The sequence below is a fragment of the Lampris incognitus genome, chromosome 16 (genome assembly GCF_029633865.1).
Source record: "Lampris incognitus isolate fLamInc1 chromosome 16, fLamInc1.hap2, whole genome shotgun sequence".
Taxonomy (NCBI): Eukaryota; Metazoa; Chordata; class Actinopteri; order Lampriformes; family Lampridae; genus Lampris; species Lampris incognitus.
In genome coordinates, this window is record NC_079226.1 from 25,439,601 (window position 1) to 25,464,798 (window position 25,198).

General features: G+C 44.0%; 1 protein-coding gene across 2 annotated transcripts in view; it reads left to right on the top strand.

The window, feature by feature from the left end:
* Positions 1-25,198, top strand: part of rps6ka1 (ribosomal protein S6 kinase a, polypeptide 1) — a 69,157-nt gene that overhangs the window by 28,855 nt on the left and 15,104 nt on the right. The window contains exons 1-7 of one of the 2 annotated variants that reach the window (XM_056295244.1): positions 17,640-17,653; positions 20,452-20,568; positions 21,095-21,176; positions 22,842-22,922; positions 23,098-23,177; positions 23,382-23,488; positions 24,270-24,307. In XM_056295244.1, the coding sequence (XP_056151219.1) occupies positions 21,146-21,176; positions 22,842-22,922; positions 23,098-23,177; positions 23,382-23,488; positions 24,270-24,307 (337 nt within the window). In that variant the 5' untranslated portion in view covers positions 17,640-17,653; positions 20,452-20,568; positions 21,095-21,145. Of the gene's footprint in view, positions 1-17,639; positions 17,654-20,451; positions 20,569-21,094; positions 21,177-22,841; positions 22,923-23,097; positions 23,178-23,381; positions 23,489-24,269; positions 24,308-25,198 lie in introns of those variants that run through there. The other variant, XM_056295243.1, reaches the window with a different exon arrangement.

Genomic DNA, 25,198 nt, shown 5'->3' on the forward strand with positions numbered 1-25,198 from the left:
CTTCCCGATTGTGATTCTTACTTTCATGCATGATTATGTCTGTTTTTACTCCCGTACTTTCTCATTCATTTTCATTTGTTTTTTGTTTTGCCATGGCACCCGGGAGCTACATCAGCCACTGTGGTGCATGGCTCTGGCTGCTAGCAGGAGTGCAGGGGATAATATGAAGAAAAAAAAAGACATTGACCACAATCCTTTTCACAGTGTGTCGGTACCCAAATAAGCTGTTTTATCTGCTGAACTATACATCCCCCACCCTGTGAGATGCAAGCGAACCACAGTCAGGTCATAGCCTTTTGTGTGATCTTGTCCCTGCCCCCTAATGCAATACTGACATTTCCCGATGTCAAACGTAACAGTATGTTATTTGTCTGTGAACTACCAGCAAACATACCCATCTTTATCTTAGCTATGTGCAGGTCATAGGGTTGCAGATCCATAATGAAAAATAGGTTCCCTTGAAAATATCCATCATGCTGATCTCACTATGACAGTCATAACTATCAATCGCCATCAGCCTCCAGCCAAATAACCCTTACTTGTGGTTGACTTGTACTGACTATTTCCACTTGTACTTACCACCTTGTCTCCATTAAGTACACTACCGTTCAAAAGTTTGGGATCACCCAAACAATTTTGTGTTTTCCATGAAAAGTCACACTTATTCACCACCATATGTTGTGAAATGAATAGAAAATAGAGTCAAGACATTGACAAGGTTAGAAATAATGATTTGTATTTGAAATAAGATTTTTTTTACATCAAACTTTGCTTTCGTCAAAGAATCCTCCATTTGCAGCAATTACAGCATGGCAGACCTTTGGCATTCTAGCTGTTAATTTGTTGAGGTAATCTGGAGAAATTGCACCCCACGCTTCCAGAAGCAGCTCCCACAAGTTGGATTGGTTGGATGGGCACTTCTTTGAGCAGATTGAGTTTCTGGAGCATCACATTTGTGGGGTCAATTAAACGCTCAAAATGGCCAGAAAAAGAGAACTTTCATCTGAAACTCGACAGTCTATTCTTGTTCTTAGAAATGAAGGCTATTCCATGCGAGAAATTGCTAAGAAATTGAAGATTTCCTACACCGGTGTGTACTACTCCCTTCAGAGGACAGCACAAACAGGCTCTAACCAGAGTAGAAAAAGAAGTGGGAGGCCGCGTTGCACAACTGAGCAAGAAGATAAGTACATTAGAGTCTCTAGTTTGAGAAACAGACGCCTCACAGGTCCCCAACTGGCATCTTCATTAAATAGTACCTGTTAGAGCCTGTTTGTGCTGTCCTCTGAAGGGAGTAGTACACACCGGTGTAGGAAATCTTCAATTTCTTAGCAATTTCTCGCATGGAATAGCCTTCATTTCTAAGAACAAGAATAGACTGTCGAGTTTCAGATGAAAGTTCTCTTTTTCTGGCCATTTTGAGCGTTTAATTGACCCCACAAATGTGGTGCTCCAGAAACTCAATCTGCTCAAAGAAGTGCCCATCCAACCAATCCAACTTGTGGGAGCTGCTTCTGGAAGCGTGGGGTGCAATTTCTCCAGATTACCTCAACAAATTAACAGCTAGAATGCCAAAGGTCTGCAATGCTGTAATTGCTGCAAATGGAGGATTCTTTAACGAAAGCAAAGTTTAATGTAAAAAAAATCTTATTTCAAATAAAAATCATTATTTCTAACCTTGTCAATGTCTTGACTCTATTTTCTATTCATTTCACAACATATGGTGGTGAATAAGTGTGACTTTTCATGGAAAACACGAAATTGTTAGGGTGATCCCAAACTTTTGAACGGTAGTGTATGTCTCTTCCGAAAAAAGGTTTTGGCAGCAAAAATTCCTTCTCTCACCGGCAAAAACAATTGGATTTTTTGTAGTTCATCGTGGTTATTTTTCAAACATTCATTGTCGCTGAATCCACTCTCCATTGCGGTGGTTTGATTGAAAAATGTTGGCGTAGTGCTGTGGTTGAGGAAGTGAAATTGAGGTTTGCAGTGAAGGGTGGTAGACAGCATGCAATTTGGGATGCACAATTGCTGGTATCGGATATCAGGCAAACACCGGACTGAAATGGAGTGTCCGTATCAGTTTATACCCAAGACTGAAATCCGATATCAAAAAACCATGAGTAACATGTCATAAACAAAAGCAAGATGGTTTGATTTACTATATTTTTGGCCTGTGGAAACCAGTATTTTTCCCCCAATTGTATCCGGCCCATTACCCCATCTCTTCCACGCTATCCCGGTTGCTGCTCCACCCCCTCTGCTGATCCAGGGAGGGCTGTAGACTACCACGTGCTTCCTCCGATACATGTGGAGTCGCCAGCCGCTTCTGTAGCACATGGGAGTATCACGCTATTCCCCCCCCCCCAAACAGGCGCCCAGACCAGCCAGAGGAGGCGCTAGTGCAGTGACCAGGACACATACCCACATCCGGCTTCCCACCCGCAGACACGGCCAATTGTGTCGGTAGGGATGCCCGACTAAGCCGGAGGTAACACAGGGATTCGAACTGGTGATCCCCATGTTGGTAGGCAGAAACCTGTATTTTTTTGATAGTGGGAAAGAACTGATCCTATCTCAATTGCTTTGCCCATTGACCCCCAAACTAATGGTCTAAAGTCTGGACTGTTCAGCAAAAGATGTGGATCAGGCTGGTTTTCAGTGTCGGACGATTCTTAAAGATTCGTACTCAGAAACGGTATCAGCAGTGGAAAAGTGATTATCGGTGCATCCCTACAACAAGAACATACCCTTTTAGTACATGGCGAATGTAACAGTGGAGTGCACTTTCCATTTAGCTTTGAAGGTGATTTCTGGCCCCAGTTGAGAGGAAAGGTGTGGCTGCCTTGCTGATTGGCACACTGGTTAAATATTTATTATACTCTGAACTGGGAGTTAAAGAGACAAGGCCCTTGTTGAACATGAAGGGAGGGCAAACACACACACTCCAAGCTGTGTGTGTGTGTGTGTGTGTGTTTTAGGCTTTTTACACAGCCATTTCAAGGTGGGAATGTTGGGCCATTAAGATGCCACACCGTTCTGTGTAAAAGGTACGAACACGGAATGAGAGGGGGGGCTGATTATTGTTGCGGCGTTAAGCCGGCAGAGGAGGTAGTCACAAAGCCCAATCGACATCTGTGTAAAAGAGACAGCTGGCAGGACGGGACAGCTGACGCTGTTGTGTTGCACGTCGTGAGGCCTCTGCTTCCAGAACGCCAGCATGCTATGTAAAATCACACACTGGGGCTCGGTTATGCCGCCTTTGTTTGGTTCAGTGTAAAAGAAGAAAGCCGGGGTAAAGACAAGTCCTCATTATGCCATTATTGTGGAATCTGTGTAAAAAAAACCACACCTAGTGTGGCAACCACCACCATCCTGTTCTGTCCTTCTTCCCTTTGCACCCTATGATTGTGCATGTGTGCGCACGTGTGTGTGTTTGTGTGTGTGTGTGTGTGTGTGTGTGTGTGTGTGTGTGTGCATGTGCACATGTGTGTGCATCTGTGATGGACAATTGTGCTTGAAAGGAAGGCAGGATGCGCTTAGGAACAAGGCACTAGAATATATCGTGTGTGTGTGTGTGTGTGTGTGTGTGTGTGTGTGTGTGTGTGTGTGTGTGTGTGTGTGTATGTTGAGCATGTGGGAAGGGTGGTATTTAAAGAAAGAGGAGAACCGTGGGAGGGAGGAAGCAGTAGCTCTTCAGTGAGATGTAAAGCTGCCATTTTAAAACGGTCCGGCTAGTGTGGAGAGACGTTTCCTGGTTCATTTAAGCATAGGATTGGGAAGTGTGTGTGTGTGTGTGTGTGTGTGTGTGTGTGTGTGTGTGTGTGTGTGTGTGTGTGTGTGTGTGTGTGTGTGTGTGTTTGTGTGTGTGTTGTTAGAGATGGAAACTTCAACACAGAACCTCATGAGTAGGATTTGTTCGTGTACGTAGGTTGTACTTGGGGTGAAAATGTCTTTGTAGTTACTGTGTGTGTGTGTGTGTGTTTGTGTACATACCACAGATAGTGCATCACCATTCTCTATTTTAACACGTAGCACTTTTCTGCTGCAGTCAGACAGCCAAGCTCTGTCTTTGACAACCTCACTGTTTACATTACCAACATCCACTCTCATCTCTCTGTTTGGCTCATGTCTCGTGTCTCCCCTCTCTGTTTGTCTCTCGTTCCCTTTTCGCTGCCTTCTCTTTCGTACCATGGCTCTTTCTCTTAATCTGTTGACCAAGATTTTTTCTCTAGGCTTTACACAAGGCCATAATAGCCACATGTCAACTGGTCTAGTCTTGAACTCCCTGTCATCTTACTGCTATTCTCGCCTGTGCTATTAATATGAATGATGCCATGATTGGTTTGCAAATAGCATGTGCACTAATCCGATGGTGCTTCTCTACAGACTTCCTGTAGCATGTGTGTTAATGTGGTGTTGTTTTTTTTTTCAAGTGTACATGCGTAAACCTTTTTGGCTGTTTCTAAAGGGCAATAACAGTTGGATGTGGGTGTACTATTTGCAGGCTCATAGGATGCTTGTGTGCGTATTGGTGTGCTTGTGCATACATTGTGAACGCTAATTGGATAAGTAGAACAAACAGATGGACAGAGGGGTTAACCACAGAATGGGCGTTAACCCCAGCTCTGTCTTACTCACAGGGGTCAAGGTTCAAAACATGTTATCGCTATTGTGACAAACAACCTGTCACTATTTCAAACCACAACATAGTGCTGGGCAGTATGGTAAATTTTATTCATGTCTTTGAATTGTTCTGGGAGCACTCCTCTGTATGGAAGAGACGGTCTTCACCTGAACATGCTAGGTAGTTGCATGCTTGCTGCTAATTTGCAGCATGCTGTTCTGTCCTCCACACGTGATTGACTATTTACGTCACACACTTGCCTCCCTGAACCCTCTTTTTCCCATTTGCCCACAACAATGACTGTCGCATCGTTTGCCCGCACCAGCCTCCCCTTGTGGTATGATCACACTGCTGTTCAACCTCTTCCCATTCCTGACCATATTACCAATGGCCATCATTACCCTCACCATCACTACAACAAACAACATGTGACTCAGTCCAATCTCCGTCCCCTTCCTCAGTCCTCACAACCTGTCATAAAGCAACACCATCTGAAACTGGATTTGCTCAACACATGTTCACTCAATAACAAAAATCACAATTCTGAATAAATTCATAACTGACAGCAACCTTGATTCCCTCCTTTCCCTTCCCACCTCCGGTGTGGGAAGATGGCAGCTTGAATTCACGTTTGCAGCGGCCACCCAGTACCGGTGTCTGAAGATTGCGGCATGAATTCACATTTGCAGCAGGCTCACCCAGTACCGTTGATGCAGTATCTTTGTCCACGACTGTGTCTTAAGTTTTTGTCTTCGTTTGTTGGCTGGGAAAGCTGGCATTGGATCGGTTGCGAGAGCTTGGTCTGCTGCGCTGTGGGCCCCGGGACCGCGGCCTTGCCTGGAGCTGCACCTGAGAAGTTAACACCGAGAACAGTCTGACAGGACACAGAAGCAGGGTGGGCTAAGCTAACTGCTAGCCCATGCAGACCGGCAGTTCTGATAACACTGAGGGCGGTCTGGCGGCAACCTCACCTGGCATTGACTGTGGTGTTTTTGATGTCATCGTGTGGAGTGCTGGGAGGTGTATCAAGGGTGTCTGGCTGGAGAGCTGGTGCTAGATTGGCTGGGAGGGCTTGGTCTGCCTTGTCCGGTTGCCACAGGGACTACGGCCCCTGCTTGGAGCTGCACCCAAGGCAGAAACACAAAGGGTGGTCTGACAGGATGCGTAATCTGGGCAGGCTAGGCTAACTGCTAGCCCATGCAGACCGGCGGTTCCGACAGTCACCCTGGCTGACGTTCGTTCCCTTGGACAGTGTGTTTTTTTTAGATATATGTGTTAGTTTGAATATGTTTGTTCTTGTAGTTCTTGAGTGGGTTTTTGTCTGTATGCTGCACTGCTGTGGGCTGGGGGAAATGGCATTTTGTTTCATTTCACGTGCGCAAGTATCCGAGGTGAAATGACAGAGTGTTCCTGATTCCCGATTCCTCATGGAAACCTGACATAAACTGTTGGACTATTTCTCACTAAACCAGACCTCACCCACAGGATTCACATACATTGATAAACCTTGTCTTGAGGGGCAGGGAGGTGCTGTTGCTGTTGTTAACAAGAAGGACATTAAAACAACCACCATTTCCATTCCTGTCACTCGTTCTTTCGAACACCTTGTCTTCAAACTTTCTGGTCCCACTCCCTAGGTCACTTGCGTTATCTACCCCCCCCCCATGCCAAACCCCTCCTTTCTCTCTCACTTCTGATTTCCTGATCAAGCTATGTGCCATCTCACCTTTAGTTCTCCTCCTTGGTGATTTTGATATCCACATTGATGACACTGACTGTAAATCTGCCATAGAATTCCTGGAACTGCTACAATGCTTGAACTTCACACAACTTGTCAACTTCACCACTCATAGCCATGGCCACATCCTGGATTTGGTCTGCTCCACTGGTCTCACAATACATCAACTCTCCAGCCTCAACCTCAATATCTCTGATTACCTGGCAGTCACCATAGACATTGACATCCCTATCCCCATCCCAAAAAATCAAATGCATAATATCCTTCAGAAAGCTCAACTCTATCTCCCCCTCAGCTCTTACTGCCTGTCTTCCCAGTAAAATGTCTGCCTCCCCTCCCCCGCTGTCTGATAATCCCTCTGATCTTGTCGATTATTCTAATGACCCACTCTCCTCCTGTCTTGATCAGCTGGCCCCCATTAAAACCAAACAGTCTCATTCACACACTCAGCTCCCTAGTATACTCCTGAACGCCATCAAATGAAATCTCGTAGGCACCAACTCGAAATACTTTACGAGAAATCCAGTTTAACAGTGCATCTCCAAGACTACGTTACAAAGACACTCTCATCACAGCCCAGTCAACCTACTACTCACACCAAGTGCAACTCTTTCCTTTAATTTTCCCAAGCTAAAATTGACACCATCTACAGCAACCCCCCCCCCCGCCACCTGCCCCCCCTTTCTTTACCACTCAGCCCCTGTCAAAGTTCTCCGCTGTGTCCCCAATAGAGCTGTCAAAATTTCTGGTAGGAATGAGAAGCTCCACTTGTGTTCTGGATCCCATTCCATCCACTCTTGTTGAGGACTGTCTCCCAGCTGTCTCCTCAATCATCTCAGAAATCATTAACTCCTCCTTCAGCTGTGATTTAGTCCCCCATACACTTAAACTGGCCTCTGTCACCCCCACCGCCAAAAAAACTAGGACTCAAACCTGATATCATGAGCAATTTCTGGCAAAATGATAAACAGAATTATAGTGGACTTATACAATTTATGAAGAATATGATGCACAGGATGCCAAGTAGTGTCCAGATGCCACCAGAACGGCCCAGGACCCAAGCTACGCGACCAGCATCATCATGTTAAAAAAAATTCTATGGTTTTATAAGATATATAAAAAGAAAATGTGATGAGGGGAAAGCAGCGTCCAAATAGCACTCCTTAAAGTCACTAATGACCTCCTCCTCTCTGCAGACTCTGGCCACCTCATCATTCTCATCCTGCTTTCAGCGCCACCAACCACACCATTCTTCTCCACCTTGAATCCTCCCTCAGCATCACCGGTACTGCCCTTTCCTGACTAATGTCATATCTCACAAGCAGACAACAGTTTCTCAGCATCAACAACTGCACCTCCGTCACCGCTCCTTGGTCCCAAGGCGTCCCCCAGGGTTTGGTTCTTGGTCCTGTCCTGTTCATACTTTACTTGCTCGCCCTTGGTAACATCATACATCATCATGGTCTCCACCTTCACTGTCATGCTGATGACATCCAGCTCTACATTTCCACTAAATTCATCACCACTACAGCTTACTTCAGCCTGATCAACTGCCTCACTGAATTCAAATCATGGATGTAAGCCAACCTCCTCAAACTAAATTGTGATAAATCTGACATGATCATCAGCGGTCCTAAATCCCTTACCAAAGCTACCCACAACTTCTGCCTTACCATCGATGACTCCATTCTGTCCCCCTCCCCACACATCCATAACCTTGGGCTCATTTTCAATAGCAATCTCTCCTTTGAACACCACATCAATCAAATCACTAGAACAGCCACCTAAAAAACATAACTCATCTCTGCCCTTCACTCTTTCTCTGCTACTGAAACCTTGATCCATGCCTTCATCACATCCGGAATTGACTACTGCAATAGTGTTCACTATGGCTCATCATCCAAAGTCCTAAACAAATGCCAGTATATCCAGAACTCTGCTGCCTGCTTGCTCACCAACTCTCACTCCCGTAACTACATCACCCTTGCCCTTTAGAACCTCCATAGGCTCCCTGTTTCACAACAGATCCAATTCAAAGTCCTTCTCCTCACTAACAAAGCCCTTAAAAGCCAGGCCCCCTCCTACCTCACTGACCACTACCATACTCCTTCCCACAGCCTTTGCTCCTCTGATATCGACCTCCTGTCTCCATCACACAGGACCAAGGACCGGACCTAGGGTAACACAGCCTTCTCCATAGTTACCCCTTCCTCTGGAACTTTCTCTCCAAAGACACTGCGCTGATCTGTCCATATTCAAATCATTAATCAAAATTCACCCCTTCAGAATTGCTTTTAATGTGTGGTTAATGTTGTGTTTTGTACTTTTGGTGTGTTTTCTTATGTTTATTTTTGCATATGTAAAGCTTTTTTTTTATTTTTTCATTTTTTGCATTTTCCACTTTTATTTGATCATGATAGTAGAGAGAGACAGGGAAGGCAGGGGAGAGAGAGGGGATGACATGCAGTAAAGGGCCTGGGCTGGATTCAAACCCATGCCACTTGTGAACAAAACCCCAAGATACTTGAACTCCTTCACTTGAGGCAACAACTCATCACCAACCCAGAGGGAGCAATCCAGCATTTTCTGGTAGAGAACCACGGCCTCAGACTTGGAGGTGCTGACTCTCATCCTGGCCATTTTACACTCACCTGCAAATTGCCCCAGTGCGCACTGGAGGTCTAGTTCTGGTGAAGCCAACAGAACCACATAAATAAATAAAATTCATTATCATTATTATTATTATTAAAATACCATGATAATCATATGGAATTTTACACAATATCGGTATGTCAGGACATCTGCTTACATATGCAAAAATACCGTGTTTAAGAATACAGCTAGGTACATCACATTGAACTGTTTCATAATGTAAAGTATGATATCAAACAAAAACTAGTTTTCAAATAATACTCTAGAAATATTTCAGACCTCATTTTGTGAGAAAATTTAGATCGGATCCTCATAGATCCTCATTATTGCCAATTCAGACAAAATTGACAAAATGACAACTTTGAAATTTCATCCCAATTCAATACCATTGAAAGAAGATTAGTGACGATAACGAGTTATTGCTCAGCCCTGCCATACAGTCTCTGTTTCTAGTACCTGTTTTACAGAATGTCAGCTACTGTCATGATATCACCAGCTTTACTCATTGGCTTTAGCAATTTTACATGTTTACATTGGCTTCACTAGTATCACTAGCTTTGTTCACCATCAAAAAGGAAGGATAAAGTGAGTCCGCGGTGGTGTAGCGGTCTAAGCATCGGCTCTGTGTCGATGCAGTTGCCCACTGGGGACTGGGGTTCGCGCCCCGGTCTCGTCAGATCCGACTATGGCCGGACTCGACGAAGCAGCGATCATTGGCAACGCTGTCTTCGGGAGGGGGGCGGAGTCGGCTTGTGTTCGTCACGTGAATGCGTCTCTGTGTGTGTCGGAAAAACAGTGGTTCGGCTTGGAGTCGCCTTGTCACGAAAGTGGCGAGGCGGTCTCCTTCGAGACTGCCGGCCGGAGAGATGCAGTTGGCGAACGCATACAGTGCGAGGGTGGGTGTTTGAATTAAAATAGGGATCGATTGGCCACTAAATTGGGAGAAAAAGGGAAAAATCAGAAATAAATTTATAAAAAAAAAAAAGGAAGGATAAAGTAAGAATGAGACAAACCTGCAGCTGGAATATTATTTATTCTCTTGATACCTCCTGAGTTAGAGAGAGAAAGAGAGTGGAGGCTTAGAATCATATGAGGGAAATGGAAAGAGACATTCCTTTCTCTCACCTGAGGGTTTTGGACCCCTGTCTGCAGTCATGGGCTAGTCTCCTCTAGAATGTAGTGTACACACACTCCTCCGCTCATTCATTCACACACACACTTGACTCCTCTCCATAGCTTTGAAGATTCCAAACAAGACATTTCTACTTTGAATGTGAGAGCATATTTTTAGTTAAGGAATATTACACTGAAGGTGTCCGTTCCTAATGCCTGACTAAAGGCGAGGCTTAGTTACTATTTGGTGGTGGGCTACCTTGAGGATTGTTTTTTTCCAACCAGTGCCATCACATTCAATTTAACACACTGTGTCTGCCGCACTGCACTACTGTTTAAGTTTAGACTGTAAAAGTACTAAAGCTACGCTTTAGCTTTTTATTTAAACAATAGTTTTGAGATCAGATTTTGTCGGATCACATCACTCTTAAGTTTGTAGTTGACCTGAAAATGTGTTCTGTGTCTCCTGCAGTTGTACTTATTTAAATTTGTCTCAATTATTTTTTTCAATCTTCCTGTCCATCTCTTATAATTACTTATGACGCATTGGATTGCATCTGGGTTATTGCTATTACTACTGCTACAGTTACTCTTATCATTATCGGCATAACCACTACTCTTCTACTACTGCTACCTCAACTACGCCACTTCTACTAACACCACTACCCCACTACCACTACAATGATAATTGCATCATAATTTCATAGTCATCTTTATTATTATTTGCACCAAGAGGACTGAGGTTTAAAAACAAAAGAGGCCTGGAGAAGTCATTACATAAAAGCAAATGTAAATTTATGATGACTCATTTAGCAGACACTTTTTTATAAAGCAACCTACAAGAAAATCAGTAATTAGCAGATAAATTTGAGTGTTGCTAACAGGAATCATGGAGCGTGAAATAATAATCATATCATAGCCAAGGGTGCATGTTGCATCAAGTGCAGTTAGTGTAAGTATGCCTTGGATCATCAAGAGGCAGTAATGGGAGACTCAAGCTACAAAGCAGATTTACAAAGCCACGCCGCCACAAGTGCATAAGATGTCGAGTGTGAATAGTAGAAGAGCACAATGGTATTCAGTGGTTATATGGTGTTTAAATAATTAAGGGCACAAAAGTAATGACACCAAAGTGCTTCATATTAGTTTAACAGTGCCGCTGTTTAAGGATCAGGAATCAGGAGCATTTATGTGTTGTTTCATTCCATGTACCTGCCTGCGTACATGAAATGAAACGAAATATCGTTTCCCCCAGCTGACAGCAGTGCAACACAAAGACAAAAACACATATCCAAACTACAAGAACACATATATCCAAACTACAAAAAGACTGAAAAAACACATATATCCAACATATATATATATATATATATATATATATATATATATATATATATATATATATATATATATATATATATATATATATATATATATATATATATATATAATCACTTTCCAAGAGGCCAGGATGACTGTCGGAACTGCCGGTCTGTATGGGCTAGCAGTTAGCTTAGCCTGCCCCGCTTCCATGCCCTGTCAGACTGCCCTTGGTGTTTCCTCTGCGGGCGCAGCTCCAGGCAGGGCCGTGGTCTCTGGGCCCACCAGATGCAGCAGATCAGGCTCCCCCAGCCGATCCAATGCCAGCTCTCCCAGCCAGACACCTTTGACACACCTCCCCGCACTCCACATGATGACACCAAAAACACAGACAATGCTAGGCAAGGCCGCCGCCAGACCACCCTCAGTGTTATTGGAACTGCCGGATGCAGATTGGCCTGGACAAGGAAACTTTTTTGGGGCCAGTTGAGAGAGCAAAGTCTGGACCCAGAGCTCATTGCTTAGGTCCAGACTCTTCTGAGGTAATGTCATGTGATAGCAAGTCAATACCCTTCCACTGCTGTCAGTTACTGTAACGTGTCCTGGCATGACCCAAAAGGTCAAAAGGAGAAATATGTCAGATATTTTAAGTTCAGTGGGCCTGTTATGAAGCAGACATTTATCAGCAAATCTCACACAGGTGTGCTAATTTGGACATTATGTGATAAGATCTATTTTACTTTTCAAGAGCCTCTTCTTCCCCTCAGCTATAATTATGTAATATTGTAGGCTGGAGGCTATCTTAGTCATTTCCAAAATAGTTCGACAGGTTACTTGTTTTGTGTAAATTGCATATATGTGCGCCGTGTGTGAGTACACACAAGCACCCGTGTACACATATAAGTGCATACTCAAGTGTTGAGTATCTTTATTTTCATACTGATGAGAGTGAACTGTAGTTGGATGGATATTTAGACTACTTTTTGTCTTCCTGTCTCAATTTGTGTGCTCTGCGGCCATTCATCTGTACTCCTTTGCTCTGTTTTACTTGCTCTATCTCTGTTTTAACAGCCTGAGCTGTCATGTACTTGAAGATGTACAGACGCTGCTCCATTCTCCTGGAGACTTGGGAGGGGGGGGGCCTGAAGCATTACTCAAAGACTTGCCTCGTCTGTTTTTTTTTTTACCTGAGAGTCTGGTTGAACATTGCTCTCTGGCATTGTTCAATCACTACCACTTAGCAAGCTCTTACCGGTTTATTTTTCCGGTTTGGATTTTTGCCTTTGTGTGATCTGTCTCTCGGAGTATTTATTACCCCTCTTACTCCTTATCCTTTAGCACACTGGCCTTTAAATCTAGTTATCTTTTCATTTCTCCTCATTTGTCTTCTTTTCCTCTCATCTACAGATTTTCTGCTTTTTCAGGCTCGAGGTCCAGAGTCTTGCCCAGTGATGCCTTAAAAGGACGTCAGATTTTACACTTGTTCCCATCTTTTAACCCAAAACCCACCCTACAACCCACTTCCCAATCACCTCCTATTTTTGCATCTATACGTGTGTTTAATTTTTTGGTGTGCTGTGTTTAACATCACGACTAACAGTGAAATTTTGAAGGGGCAAACAAAATGAGCATGTCCTTACTTGGCTAATCCTCCTATCCCACAGACTCTTTGGATAACTAACCACTGGACTGGCTGTGGACCTACACTGCCGTCTTGTGTTTGCTAAGTAGCATTACAACATCTATCTCAAGCTTTACACAGTGACCTCATACAGTAGCTGTGTTCTCTAGATGTCAGAAGTTGTGCTCTCTCTGGTTCATTTGTTTTGGGTATGGCTTGTCCCATGGTGACTGGCACTTGAATGCTTGCTGTAGCTCACTTGAAGACAATTACAGTGCAAGTACCTCTCAGATCCTCTTCTGCTCTCCAACTCACTACACCATCGACCCGCTTGACTACCATGGGGTCTAGAGCCTTCAGTCATTCTGCCCCCCGCCTATGGAACGCTCTCCCACAAGACATTCGCAACATTGACTCTCCATCAACCTTCAAATCCCATCTCAAAACGCACCTTTTCAAACTGGCATATTCAGTCTGATCCACACTTCATTGAGTTTTATGCAGATAATGATTTTATACTTATTTGTTGTATTGACTCTTTATTGTCAACCCAGCTTTGTTTTGATTTTATGCTGTCTGATACAGTGGCACTTGTTTTTTAACTGTGTTCTGTAAGGTGTCCTTGAGTGCTCTGAAAGGCACCCACAAATAAAATGTTTTCTATTATTGTTATTATTATTATGTCACTTCACGACCTCATCGCTGAAAGGTTTGATGTTCCTCCTTTCTGTTGTTTCTCACTCCATTTTGTTCATCTGCCAACCATGGTTGGTGCTACTCCTGAAGATATTCTGAAAGATTCTGAAAGAAATTACCCGCAGTGTCTATTGCTCACCCAGTATTTCCATTTCCAGCACAAATGGTTTCTAAGCATGCATGAGCATGCAATCCTTTTTCTTCCCTTCTCCGAAAAATGTGTTTGCTCAGTCACACAGAGGGCCAAATTCTGCTTTTGCATAACCAATGCAGGGTAAGAAGACATAAAGCAGACTTGTCCACAGTTGATCTAGAGTCTTTGTAGCAATCTTTGTAGCAATCTCTCTCTGTGTTTCTCTCTCTCTCTCTCTCTCTGTATCTGTCTGTCTATCTCACTCTGTTTCTCTCTGTCTGTCTGTCTCTTTTGCTCTCTCTGTCTGTCTGTCAATAGGAGAGGCACTTCCTAAGACCTTCTTCCTTTTCCTGACAAGGTTTCCTTCAACTCTTATGTTGAACCAGTCCAGCTGCTGTTATATCCAAGTTGTACAACTTTTACACTTCCTTTTTTCTCTTCCTATTCTGTGTGTGTGTGTGCATGCGCCTGGCTGCAATCCTTTATCTGTGTGGAAGTGGTGAGTTATATAGATCTGGTCTTACCTCAGTCTGTCATGTGTCTATGTGTGTGCATGTAAGACCGTGGGTGTCGAGAATCAGTGAGAACGTTAGTGACAATGAAAGCTCTGGACACAAGCATGTGGAGGCTCATATTTCGCACCAAAACCCGCTCACCAGAGGCAAGTGCTCCTTTTGTCTTGCCTTTGTTTGTGGTTCACCTTTTTCTTGCATAGTATAGTTTTTAATGTGTGCAGATGATGGTTGATTGTCCCTTTCTATGTTGCTGTGAGATTCAGAAATGCTAAGGGGCAGAGGACCTGCTGAAGCAGGGAGCTTTGTGTGTGTGTGTGTGTGTGTGTGTGTGTGTGTGTGTGTGTGACTGTGAGTGTGTGTGTGTGAGTGAATGAGTGAATGAGTGAGTGTGTGATATTTTGGGAGCTGAGGAAGGGGTTACCCCTGTGGAGCGGATGTAAGGTTGAGTGTCCTCTGAGTTGTGAGGTGAAAGGAAACACATGGAGGTGTCTTTATTGTCCACCTCCTCTGACCTTGCAATACACCCTGGGCTTTGCTAGTTTGTTTAAAAGTCGTTACTGAGTTCTTGGTCATACTAATTAAGATTAATATCTTACCTGTCTATTTTGTGTATGTGTATGGGGGGGGGGGGTCTGGAACCTACTAGCCAGCAGTTTTCAGCACATGTTGTTGCAGGAGCATAAGACATTGACCTCATAACCTAACTGAAAATTTCCACCACATGACTTTTTTTTTTTACATTTTGAAGCCATAAATGTGACAATTTTGAGGCCCTTTATAGTCTTTTCAGAGACCCAGATGGTCTTATGAAAACACTGCACAAGTTCACACAGAAGAGGAAAATCCCCGTGCTGTACCTGACAATATCAGGCTGTCAGTTGACTGCTCAGTGATTTCGATTTCCTCATGTTGAGGTTGTGTTCAGTTGGTTGATCACAACCATGTTGCGACTTGCGTAATTGCAAAAGTTATTTCTTGCCAAAACATGAAAATAAAACTGCGCTTTTAAATGGAAATAACGCTGTAAAACACCAGAACCCATTGCTATAAGCTTTAGCTGGATTACTACATGCTGAAATTTGTTGGCAGGAAGTGACATCAGTTAGAGAAGAGGAAGTGAGAAGAAGGAGGGAAAAGCTATTTCCTGCCACTAGTGTGGCAATGACCACCATCCTGCTCTGTCCTTCCTCCGTTTGCACCCTATGATTGTGTGTGTGTGTGTGTGTGTGTGTGTGTGTGTGTGTGCGTGCGTGCGTGCGTGCGTGCGTGCGTGCGTGCGTGCGTGCGTGCGTGCGTGCGCTCATGTGTGCGCGTGTGTGTATTAAAGTATGCACAGCTTGTGCTGAACTGTATTTTGTACACACTTAAAATTTACATTGAGATTCATTAAGTGCACAACCAAATTGTTTCTTAGCACATATTTGCCCCTTGTTCCCCACCCAACCATCCTTCCACTCCCAGGATAGGTCTGATATCACCTGGATAGAGAAGGACTTTGCCAATATTAGAGCCCAGGTAAGATCTGAGCACTCATATGCCCACACCAGGCTTATCTTAAGCTCCTTGCTAAGCCAATACACTGCTTATAGTATAGTGCTCATCCTATGTTTTGCTTTTGCTGCTGACCTACAGCAGCAGTATTAGCAAAATAATAAATGATTGTGATAATGATATATCTGTAATCCATCTACTTAAAATAGGCTAGATTGGATTAGTATATACATGTGTATCTATGCAATGCTGTATGCATGATTTTTTTGTTACAGTTTTGTCAGTGCTGATTTTATCTGTATGCCCTCTGTAAACTGTATCCGTTAATCTCAGACCATTCGTTTCAGACCAGTTAGAGTTGACTTTTTTCTAAGCTTGGACTGCATTGCCATGACATCAAATCTTAGTGAGAAGTAGGTCCTCTGGCAGCTCAAGAGTGATAGACTGCAAGGTCTCCTTGTGGACTGTATGGGTATGCAATGCCCCATTGTCGTTTTGTGTAGCGACCGAGATAGAGAGAATGCATGAAGAGCGATCATCTGTGAAGCATTCAGGGTCGTTGGAGGAATGATGACTTTTGGGCGAAAAAAAAAAAGCATTTTCGAGCAAGAGGGTAAAAGGGGAGAAGCCTTTGGTGAGGGAAAAGGGAAGCAACTCATGTCAGCCGACTGAGAATCCTTTGTGTGCCTGTGTTATGCTGACACCTCGTCCTCTCTCGCACCGCTCCAACCGGGCTGAATGCGGGCAAAGTTAAGTGGCACAGGGTTGCATGTTGTGATGGGCAACCCTGACCTCACTTTTCATCGGACAGGGTGCTCTGTCATGTAATGTGACATCCAATTCAGAGGAGCGTAAAAAAAAGAAAAAGAAATCAGCCTCCCACTCCTTGTTGTTTGTGGGTCTTGCTGTGAGGTGCAGGTCTGAGCAAGAGAGAGAGAGAGAGAGAGTAAGTGAGAGAGAGAGAGAGAGAGAGAGAGAGAGAGAGAGAGAGAGAGAGAGAGAGAGAGAGAGAGAGAGAGAGAGAGAGAGAGAGAGAGAGAGAGAGAGAGAGAGAGAGAGAGAGAGAGAGAGAGAGAGAGAGAGAGAGAGAGAGAGAGAGAGAGAGAGAGAGAGAGAAGGCTCTTCCTTCCTGCCTTTCTCTGCTCCGGAGCGCCAGTTACAGCTCATTGAGGGCACACTGGGCTTAACACACAGACGAGAGAGAAGAGCAGAGAAAGAAGAAAGAAGAGAAAGAATTGGATGTTTTAGATGGCCTCAGCAGAGAAAACGTGAAGGGATTGGGAGATAGGGCCAGAAATCTGACATGGAAAAAGAGCGAGATTGATTTACTGTAGAGAGAGATTTCTCCTTCCATCCTCACCTGCAGTTCGCAGGGCTAGTCCTGTTTCAAGTGCTAGATGATGTCTGCCAAACTAAGTTATGAGTACTTCGGGAGGACGCTGGTATGACATGGTGAGGTAGGGTTAAAGTATGAGGTGGTATATATTTATATATATATGAGGTAGTTGTTTGTTTACCCGGGACAGCCGTGGTGTGGACACGGGTAGGATGATATGGCGTGAGGTACGGAGATGCTGAGATGGATAAAGGAAGGTTCAGCCTCAGCCGCTTGCTGACCCTCTACCAGTTTAAAAAGCAACAGACTAAAGGCTTGGCTTGCAACACTGCTAACGGTGGCAGCTACAACACAGCCGCTCCGTCAGGCAACAACACAGACACCTCACCTGCAAGAAGGAACCACTGGACGGTAAAGTGACGACTTGTGTTTCCACATTGATAATCTTCAAGTTTGCTACACAGAAAGCTTGATTTAATGCATAACGCGGTTCTGTGATGGAGTCATTTCTAACGTTTGACTGAACACGGGTTTTGTTTTTTTTTTTTGTGCTAGGCCTTTAAACCGCACATGCAGCGTTGCGGTAATTTTGTTAATCCAGGGGTGCCTTTATGGGATGCCGTCGTGATAATGTACAGAATCTACTTTCTGGCATTAGTGGTGCTTTATAAACCAGGTGGGGCTGACGGAGTGCATGTTCAACATGCTCTAATTTCCTGTAGACAAATTTAGCCATATTGTGTGCGTTTATTGTTGTGTGTTGGTGATTTTTGACCGCTGATTAGGTTTTGTGACCTACCATTGCTAGATGTGCTGTTTGTCAAAAGCGTGTATTGTTGGCATGATTTGTGTATTGGTTAGCCTTGATAATTGGACCATACACAACACATGCTAATACAATACACAAAAAGTATCTGTAGAGGAGACTTTTTCAAAGAGGGTGAAGGGTTGGGAAACCCGTTATTGGTGCAAACATTGGAGAGAGAGAAAAACAAAACAAAAACTTAACAGCCTTGTTTGTGGGGAAAATTAGGAATCAATTTCCTCACTGAACCACTACCTAGTTGAATTAAACCCCCCCCCCCCACACACACACACACACACACACTGGGTGTATATATACTAGTATGGTGTACTGCAGATGTCTAACAGAGACTACATCAGTCTTGAGAAACCCAGTCAAATCAAATCAAAATCAATTTTATTTGTATAGGCCAATGTCACAAATTACAAATTTGCCTCAGTGGGCTTAACAGCAACACAACATCCTGTCCTTAGACCCTCTCATCGGATAAGGAACAACTCCCTAAAAGAAACCCTTTGACAGGGAGAAAAAATGGGAAGAAACCTCAGGGAGAGCAACAGAGGAGGGATCTCTCGCCCAAGACAGACAGCCTTCAATGGATGTGTTCACGCAGTTTACGTAATACAACATTGAAAGAGGATAACAGAATTATAATGGACATAAAATTTATGAAGAACATGACGCACAGGATGCCAAGCAGTGTCCAGATGCCAACGGAACAGTCCAGGATCCAAGCCACGCGACCAGCATCATCATGTAAAAAAAAACTTATTTGAGGAGAGGAAGGGCAGGCAGCATCCAAATGGCGACCACCATCACCATGGAGACCTGGGAGGAGAACCGACTGCACGTGCACACAAGAGAGACTCGCATGACACCATTCAAACACAGAAAAAGAGAAAGGAGAAGACATCATTCAGAGAGAGAGAAAAGACATGTTAGAGAAGAGAACAGTTCTCAATAGTCATTAGCCATAATCAATTAAGTCATCAACTAGTCATAATCTATACTCTGTAATCTATACTCGATAATCTCGTCGGCAGAACAGTGGTTGGTAAATTCACTGAGACAGAAAACCGACCCGCCATCCAGTACAGGTTGTGAAGCACTCAACTTAAAGGCAACTAATTGTAAGCTAAAGCAAAAAGATGAGTTTTAAGTTTGGATTTAAAGGACGCAACAGACTGATTGTCTGATGGCAGCAGGCAGGTTATTCCACAACAATGGAGCCCGATAGGAAAAGGCCCTGCCACCAGCTGACTTCTTTTTAACTTTGGGTACACACAGGAGCCCTGTATTTTGAGAACGAAGAGCTCGAGATGGCATGTAAGGTTTAAAGAGGTCAGACAGGTAAGATGGGGCAAGCCCATTTAGGATTTTATAAGTCAGCAGAAGCACCTTGTATTCTGATCTAACATGGATAGGAAGCCAGTGAAGGGAGGCAAGAATTGGTGTAATATGGTCAAATTTCCTAGTTTTAGTTGGTATTCTGGCTGCAGCATTCTGAACCATCTGAAGACTTTTAGTACTAGCATGCGGCAGACCTGAGAACAGAACATTACAGCAATCAAGTCTGGATGAAACAAATGCATGTATTAGAGTCTCTGCGTCAGCCATGGAGAGAAAAGACCGAATTTTAGCTATGCTACATAAGTCTTCACAGAGAGACTTGTTGATGTTGAATACTTCCTGGTGCATCTGCGTTGTTTTTGGGGTGGTGGTGACTTGTGGCTGTGTTTTGGGGAGAGTGACAGAAGGGCGGCAGCAACTTTGCCTGTGTTGATATTGTGACTCCGCCATCCTTTCAGAAGCCACAGAACTCAATGTTCTTGAAAAAAAATGTAAAAGCCTAGCCTGTTTGAATGTCAACAGTTTCTAAAACTTGAGTGCGTGTTGAAAATTGTAAAAGATATCAGCTTACAGAATATCAGCTGTAAATCAATTTGCATCAAGCTGAATAAAAATGTCGCCGCCCCCCCTTCCTTATCAAAAATGAATTCACCTCTTAGGAATAGCCAATCCGTTGGAGCATAGTTAAGTGTTGGTAAAGCCCGTTTTCTGTGATATAATTGCTTGCAGTAAATGCTGCGGTCACCATTGCTGTTTCTAGAAACTTCTCAGAAAACAACACACTCATAAGTAACCTCATATGTTGTTTATAATACGCTTGTACACAGATTTACACACACGCATACGCAAACACACCCCTTTCTTTTTATTACTGTTCCTCTTTCAGTACAGTGTATTTGTACATATGATGAATTAAGAGGAGAGGACACTCCTGTAAGGGAAATGCACTTTTTTAATGCTGCAAACCGTTTTTTACTTATCCTTCACAACAACCCTGCAAAAATCATGTTCTCTCTCTCTCTCTCTCTCTCTCTCTCTCTCTCCCTCTGTCTAGGAGGATGCAGACATCAAGGAGATCAACATCACCCATGTTGTCAAAGAGGGGTCAGAGAAGGCTGATGCCTCCCAGTTTGAATTGCTGAAAGTCCTAGGCCAGGGATCCTTTGGCAAAGTAACCATTAACCCCCGAATACACTCCCTGTCTTTCTCTATCTCTCTGGATGGATTCAGACAGAATCAGGCGATGCATCAAAAACACAAGTCCTCCCATTCATTTCGAATGAGGTTTGCGTGTTTATGCATGCCACAGGGGGTTCCTCAAAATAAAGCAGTGGCGTCCGGCAACAAAGTTGAGCCAGATTCAACTTTTGCCGCAACCAGTGCAACCCAGTGTTAGACTACGGTGGCCAATTGCATAAGCCAGCGATCAGACCCAAGACTCCCACATGGGCCATGATCACTGCAATGGCCTATTGCAGCGATCACTTATCACAATGGGCCATGTAGAGACGCGCCCACACCGCTGCACACTGCTGCAGCCAGGCGCCACATTGCCTGATTCTGTGTGAAACCAGCCTCTCTCTCCCCCCCCCACCCCTCTTGCATGCACACATTCACACACGCTATACTCTTCTCTCTTTCTTTCTTGTTCTCTCTCAGGTTTAATGTTAATGACGTGTTCATTGTGTGCACTGTAGGTGTTCCTGGTTCGAAAGGTAACCCCTCCTGATGCAAATCACCTATATGCCATGAAGGTGCTCAAAAAAGCAACGCTCAAAGGTACACCAACCTGCAGGACACCTTTAACTTGTCATCACAGGTAGAAAATATAACCAGGTGGCCTTGAGGTTAATGAAGGCTGTCCTGCCCCCAAAAGGTCCCAGGTTAGTCTCCCTGTGACAAAGGGGATGAATGCCCTACCAAGGCAAGGACCACCGATCTGCCGTTCACTCTGCCTCATGACCTTCGTGTGCAGTATGGCAAATGAAAAGACCAATTTCCCTCCTCAGCAATCAATAAGAGTATCAAGATCACAGTGACGGGAACAGGGAGTTTACTGGAGCGTGAAATTCTACTGCACCGTGTGTATTTACAGCCTTTGCACACGTACATGTTTCACTGCTCTAAGTTCACATGGGGACGTGTCAAACCGATTTCTTTTCTGGCTCTGTTGTGGTATTTTCAGTGTTGTTTTCAAGTGGTTGAACATCCAGTTTCACTTTGAGAAGGGTGTATTCTCTTCCTGTGCACAGAGAAAGCCTAGATGGTAGTGTTTCGGTAAGGTTAAGACCACCCTAGTGAACCTCGCAACACAGGTGCTTTGGTCTCTGAGTTGTGAGGGCTTTGATCGAATAAAGCCTCCTGAGGACAAGTCCGGGGTCAGACCCCGGTTCACACAGTCTTCTGGAGAAAGATGATCTAATTGGCATCAACTGCACCGGCTCCTTAATCTTTTACTTATGGGGCACAGCACTCGTACATAAGGAGGAGAAATCCTGAGTTCACGCCACTTTGACTTCCATGAATTCAGGATACAAATGTAAAGAAAGAAATGTATGCGCCGATGATGGAGAAGTCATTCTTTTTTGGGAGATTTTTTTTGCCCCCTTTTTCTCCCCAATTGTACATGGCCAGTTACTCCACTCTTCTTAGCCATCCCGGTTGCTGCTGCACCCCCTCTGCCGATCCGGGGAGGGCTGCAGACTACCACATGCCTCCTTCGATACATGTGGAGTCGCCAGACGCTTCTTTTCACCTGACAGTGAGGTGTTTCATCAGGGGGACATAGCGCGTGGGACGATCATGCTGCCCCCCCCCCCCAGGTCCCCCTCGAACAGGCGCCCCGAGTGACGAGAGGCGGCGCTAGTGCAGCAGCCAGGACACATACCCACATCCGGCTTCCCAACCGCAGACACGAACAATTTTGTCTGTGGGGGCGCCCAACCAAGCCGGAGGTAACACGGGGATTCGAACCGACAATCCCCATGTTGGTAGGCAACGGAATAGACTGCTACACTACCCAGACGCCCCCTGTTGAGTTAATTTCTTAGATAAGATGTACCCACAATGGGTAACAAACATTTTATTGTTCAGTATATCTAAAACGAAAAAAGATCCAATCTTTTCAAACTATTTTGCCAATCATGGAATTAGGTCTCTTACCATTCTCTAAAAAATACCCTCATGTTTTTACATTTTATATTGTGTCTTTTTGTAAGAGCAGATTTTTAGATGTGGAGGGCTCATTTAGGGATGAAGTGGTTCAAATGAAATGCTGTCTGACCGTTTCACCGGACCTGGCAGAATTACATGCACTCAGTAAAAATTAGACAGCCCTCTTTCACACACACACACACACACACACACACACACACACACACACACACACACGAAAAACCGATACACAAACATGGACATTAACTTGGGCTGTATTCTCTGGTACAGTGAGGGACCGGGTGAGGACCAAAATGGAAAGAAACATTCTGGCGGATGTCAACCATCCATTTGTTGTCAAACTGCACTACGGTGAGCTCGCCATATTATTCCTTTCTTTTTACTCTCTCCTCCCAACATTCATATTGATTTTCATGATTGTCATTATCTTTTCATCTGTTTTACAACCCACTTGAACAGTATACGTGCGTCTCTGTGTTTGTATGAATGGACATATGCATGCTTGTGCACCTTTCTGGGCATGTAGCGTTCCAAACAGAGGGGAAGTTGTACCTGATCCTGGACTTTCTCAGAGGAGGCGATCTCTTCACCAGACTGTCCAAAGAGGTAAACACTGTCAAACAGTCTTTCCATGTTGTGCTTGGCTTTGGTTGGGTTTTCTTTTGAAGTCTTGGAGTTTTATTTCCTCACGGAGATTAATTTCTCTCACCTGGATTTGTTGTGTGTGTGTGTGTGTGTGTGTGTGTGTTTGTGTGTCTGTCTGTCTGTCTGTCTCTCTCTGCCCTTTCACTGTTTCTCTGTGTCTCCTAGGTGATGTTCACAGAGGAGGATGTGAAGTTTTACCTGGCAGAGCTGGCATTAGGTCTGGACCACCTCCATGGCCTGGGGATCATATACAGAGACCTCAAACCTGAGAAGTGAGTGGAAAAGCATATACACTCGCACAGACGGAAACACACTCGCACAAATACTCACGCCTGCATGTCCTGCAAGCATGGTGTTACACCAGGATTAAATCAGCAGGCCACTGAGATCGCAAGATAACCTGGTAGTATTTTTAGGCTCTGGCTGCCTTCAGTGGAAAAAAAAATCTACAAAGTTTGTGTGCAGAAGAAAAAGAGAGTTTCAGAAGCATCGCTATAATGCGTAACTTGGGAATTGTATTATTAAATCTGCCTGATGATGGTATTTTTAAGAAGATGCTATCCTTTCTTGAGTGCACTAGGATGAGGCTTTGACAGGCAACGTGGTGCATTAACCAAGAGTCAGGGTAAACGGTGATTGAGTGTTGAAGCTTTTTCCTAAATCATTGCTCAGAATTGCACCAAAATATTCCCAATACCAGAACACATTCAGTTTTCTATCTAGTATTTTGCTGCCGATAAGTCCATGTCTGGCTGCTGGTTGTGCTTGAGTGTTGTACTGGTATTAATAAAAAATGTAAAAAATTAAAAAAACCAAATTAATAAAAACGCTTATATGCACCCTATGCATTGACTTTGTGCACTGCCTGTTGGTATGTCATATCAGACGTGAACCTAGTTTTTTGGCACTTACTTGCGTTGTCTCCTGACTAGATCCTTGCTTGTGTTGTATTAACTCTCAGATGCACGTCACCTCGGATAAAAGCGTCTGCTAAAGGAAATTGTAGCATTGTAAAAAGATTGCCATTTTAACATGGGCTATGTTGTCTTCTAGCATTCTGCTGGACGAGGAGGGACACCTCAAACTTACAGGTGAGTCTCACCCTCCTGGCTTCAACCTTGCGTGTGTTTCTCGCTTCCTCTCTCTCGGTCTTTTCTCAAACACACAATCTCATGCACACACCTGTGCTGTCCTCTCTCCTCTGTTGACCTTCATTAGTCAGCCATCGTAACAGCTTTATCTTGTGCACCCTGGCTGTCTGCATATGGGTTTGTATATGTTCCACCAGTTAATAATTACACCGTATCTTATCATGGTAGTATTTCTCCCGGAGCTTGCCACAGGAGTCAAAGGTGACCTTAGCGATTTCTGAGTGGCAGCATGATAATTCACACTAATGAAGGCTTAGAAAGCATAAATACTAACTGTAATATACTCAATACACTGTAATATTTATGCTTTTTTAATGCTTCTTGCATATCGTCATGTATTTCTTTGCTAGTTTGATTCTATCCCTTGAGTGCAGCCAAGATTAACGATGCAAGTGAAAGAGCTGTGACATGATTGTGATAACGCCTTCACTTGTATTGCACATTTTACTGAGAAATTTAATAAAGGGAGCCAAACAAACTAATGACAGAGAACATTTACTAGAGCTGGTACTAAGATGCTTAACGTTTTACAACATTAATAATGTAATGTAATGATAGTTATACAGGTATAAACTAGGATGACCAGATTTTCAAAATCCCAAACTGGGACCCTAAAAAGTATACCACACGTTCGTGCACGCACACACCCATATGCACACACTCACAAGCTTGTCTGTCTCGCCGAACATGATACATTGAAGGATTTTTATCCCTTCCCACCAAAAAAAAGACAGGCTAGAGTAGCCGGGACTTGGGACACCCAGCTTGAAACCGGGACAATCCGGGATGTCTTGTCACCCTAGTATAAACATAAAAAAAAACAAATCTATA